The sequence below is a fragment of the Bradysia coprophila genome, unplaced genomic scaffold (genome assembly GCF_014529535.1).
Source record: "Bradysia coprophila strain Holo2 unplaced genomic scaffold, BU_Bcop_v1 contig_439, whole genome shotgun sequence".
In the NCBI taxonomy this organism is placed as follows: domain Eukaryota; kingdom Metazoa; phylum Arthropoda; class Insecta; order Diptera; family Sciaridae; genus Bradysia; species Bradysia coprophila.
Genome location: NW_023503692.1, coordinates 437,149 through 439,511, shown reverse-complemented (window position 1 = coordinate 439,511; position 2,363 = coordinate 437,149). Strand labels below are relative to the sequence as shown.

General features: G+C 39.5%; 1 protein-coding gene across 1 annotated transcript; it reads right to left on the bottom strand.

Moving 5' to 3' along the window:
- Positions 1-217: 217 nt before the first annotated feature.
- On the bottom strand, positions 218-1,441 carry LOC119082456 (zinc finger BED domain-containing protein RICESLEEPER 4-like). The gene is made up of 3 exons (XM_037191977.1): positions 718-1,441; positions 550-664; positions 218-476 (listed from the first exon to the last, which is right to left on the bottom strand). The coding sequence occupies exons 1-3, from the start codon at positions 927-929 to the stop codon at positions 246-248; spliced, it is 558 nt and encodes a 185-aa protein (XP_037047872.1). The 5' UTR covers positions 930-1,441; the 3' UTR covers positions 218-245.
- Positions 1,442-2,363: the final 922 nt, after the last annotated feature.

The following is a 2,363-nucleotide window of genomic DNA, read 5'->3' as shown; positions in this document are numbered from 1 at the left end:
GATGGTTTCCATTGCGATTCAACGAAGAAATTCTAGTTGCATTTTAGGGACCTTGGGACGTAATAAAGTGGACGATTTTTATTTATTGTAAATATTTGTTTGTTGAAAAGATCGTTTTTTTACTGGTTGCACTTTGCAGCCTTTTTTTCGCTTTTAATAAAGAATATGAAATTCAGCTCGAAAAAAAAAATGGCCAAGAATAGCCAAAAACGGCAACGAATTCTTCGACGTCCAACCATCCATGGTCATGGATATCTTTCCCGGAACCTGACTAATGACTTTTTCAATTCGTCGAATTTCAGCAGATATTCAGCTAATTCGTCAGCTTTGATGGTCTTGTCGGATATGATATGGGCGTCTGGGTCCAATGAATCAACCAATTCAATGAAAGCAGGCTCCCCGGCTGCAGTGGAGGGCTGGTCACAAATTACCACCCACTTCATGAGCGCTTTGCGAAATTTTTGTTGGGAGAACACCTGAAATAAGGTTTCATTTGCAAATCTTTAGACTTTCGGAACGTTTACTAATTTTTTTCAATTTAAAGCTTACGAAAGGCCCTTCCTCATTCAGAGTTTCTACCAAAACTATGCTAGGATGTTTATTTCTCAGGTGCCGTCCCATATTTCCAGTGCCTCCGTTACTCTTGCCGGAGATCAGATATTTCCTTTGAAATTAAAATAATAAGGAAATGTAAGCCTTAAAATTGGTGGCTCTTACCGGAGCTTGGCACAATGATTGCATTTAGCGAATCGTTTTCCATATTGGTCGATAACCACAGAAAAATGCTGCCACAAGGGACTTCTCTTTTTTGTGGCTTCCTCGTCTTCGTAAGTAAAATCATCCTCGTTCTGTTCAGCATCGCTTGTTTCCTCATTCTCCGCATCATTTTGCTGCTGTTGATCGTCGCTATTTTCACGAACAATTTCCATTCCGAAAAGTTACACAAGGATTTCAAAGCGAGTAAACAGTGAACACAAATTTTACACAAAATGGTCGAACGACACTCGTCAATATTTTAGATTAAACAATGGAACAATTGATATTGATGCAATTAGTATGTGACCGGACCTACTAACGAAGCCTCGGAAGGAATTGTATTTGAATTGGACAATAAACATTATGGAAATATCAAGACCACGATTTCTACTAGTATAAAGTGAACTCGTGTACTGAAAATATTTAGAGCTGACGAGATATGGAAATTGCAGTTCACATGTAAATTTTCGCTACATAGGAGAAACAAAATTTCTTTGTTGATACACCAAGTTAAATCATCGATTCAGGAAATGCCATTATGGCCCAATTCTTTAAAAGTATTAAGCAGTGGCACCAGTGTGTGTAACATAAGCGAAAAAGCTTTGGAAAGATGTAGAATCAAAGTTTTCATCGCTCCTATTTCTACTAAATAAGATGTTCGTGAACATTCAAATTTCTGGTCATCGACTTCCTTATTCGTTGAAATAAAAATCTTTTATTTAATGGCATTCTTCATGTACATGTTGTCCATGTTAAAACAAATTCTTTTTATTTTTCAGGTTTCAGGTCAATTCAGGTCTTGACTTGAATCTCACAAGCATGCTTGTTTACAACCACTCTCTGGACATCCAAACTCTGAACTCCTCCTTACACCTTCACACTTCCAACTTCAAAATAAAAGCTCTTTTCGGACGACAAACAGAGTCTTAACTCTTCCCTTGCCCGTACATCACGTAAAGTGGTAACAAAGACAAAGAAAGCTGTTTCTACCTCGAGAACTAGCGGCGGTCTTGGGTCAGCGTGGACTGGCCCTCCTCAGTTGCTTCCGCTAGCCTCTTACACAAGACAGCGAAAAACTTTCTCTTCTTCTTCTTCTTTTTCAGCCTGTTTCTATCCACTGCTGGATGTAGGCCTCTCCAACTTCTTTCCATTTCGTACGATCCATTGCCATTTGCTGCCAGTTTGTACCTGCAATATTCTTAATTCCGTTTGTCCATCTCTCTGGTGGTCTACCTATAGCTCGTCTTTTATATGGTCGCCAGTTCATGATCTTTTTGGTCCAACGTTCGTCTGTCCTTCTTGCAATATGTCCCGCCCAGCTCCATTTCAGAGATGCTATTCTTTCCATGACATCAACGACCCTGGTTTGTTGTCGAATCCATTGATTCGTCATTCTGTCTCTGAGTGTTATTCCAAGCATACTCCGTTCCATGGCTCTTTGTGTCACTCTCAATTTTTCTTCGGATGCTTTCGTTAAAGTTAACGTTTCCGCTCCATAAGTGAGCACTGGAAGGACACAAGTGTCGAAAACTTTGCGTTTCAGACTATTATTCATTTTGCTTTTGAAAATTAGTCTGAGTTTTCCGAACGCTGCCCATGCAAGACCA

What these genes read in the sequence shown, in the direction of transcription:
- LOC119082456 (XM_037191977.1), bottom strand. Translation starts at nt 929, where the DNA reads ATGGAAATTGTTCGTGAAAATAGCGACGATCAACAGCAGCAAAATGAT. An exon ending in AATCATTGTGCCAAGCTCCG is followed by an intron (nt 665 to 717) that starts GTAAGAGCCACC and finishes TTAATTTCAAAG; the next exon opens with GAAATATCTGATCTCCGGCA. An exon ending in TGAATGAGGAAGGGCCTTTC is followed by an intron (nt 477 to 549) that starts GTAAGCTTTAAA and finishes ACCTTATTTCAG; the next exon opens with GTGTTCTCCCAACAAAAATT.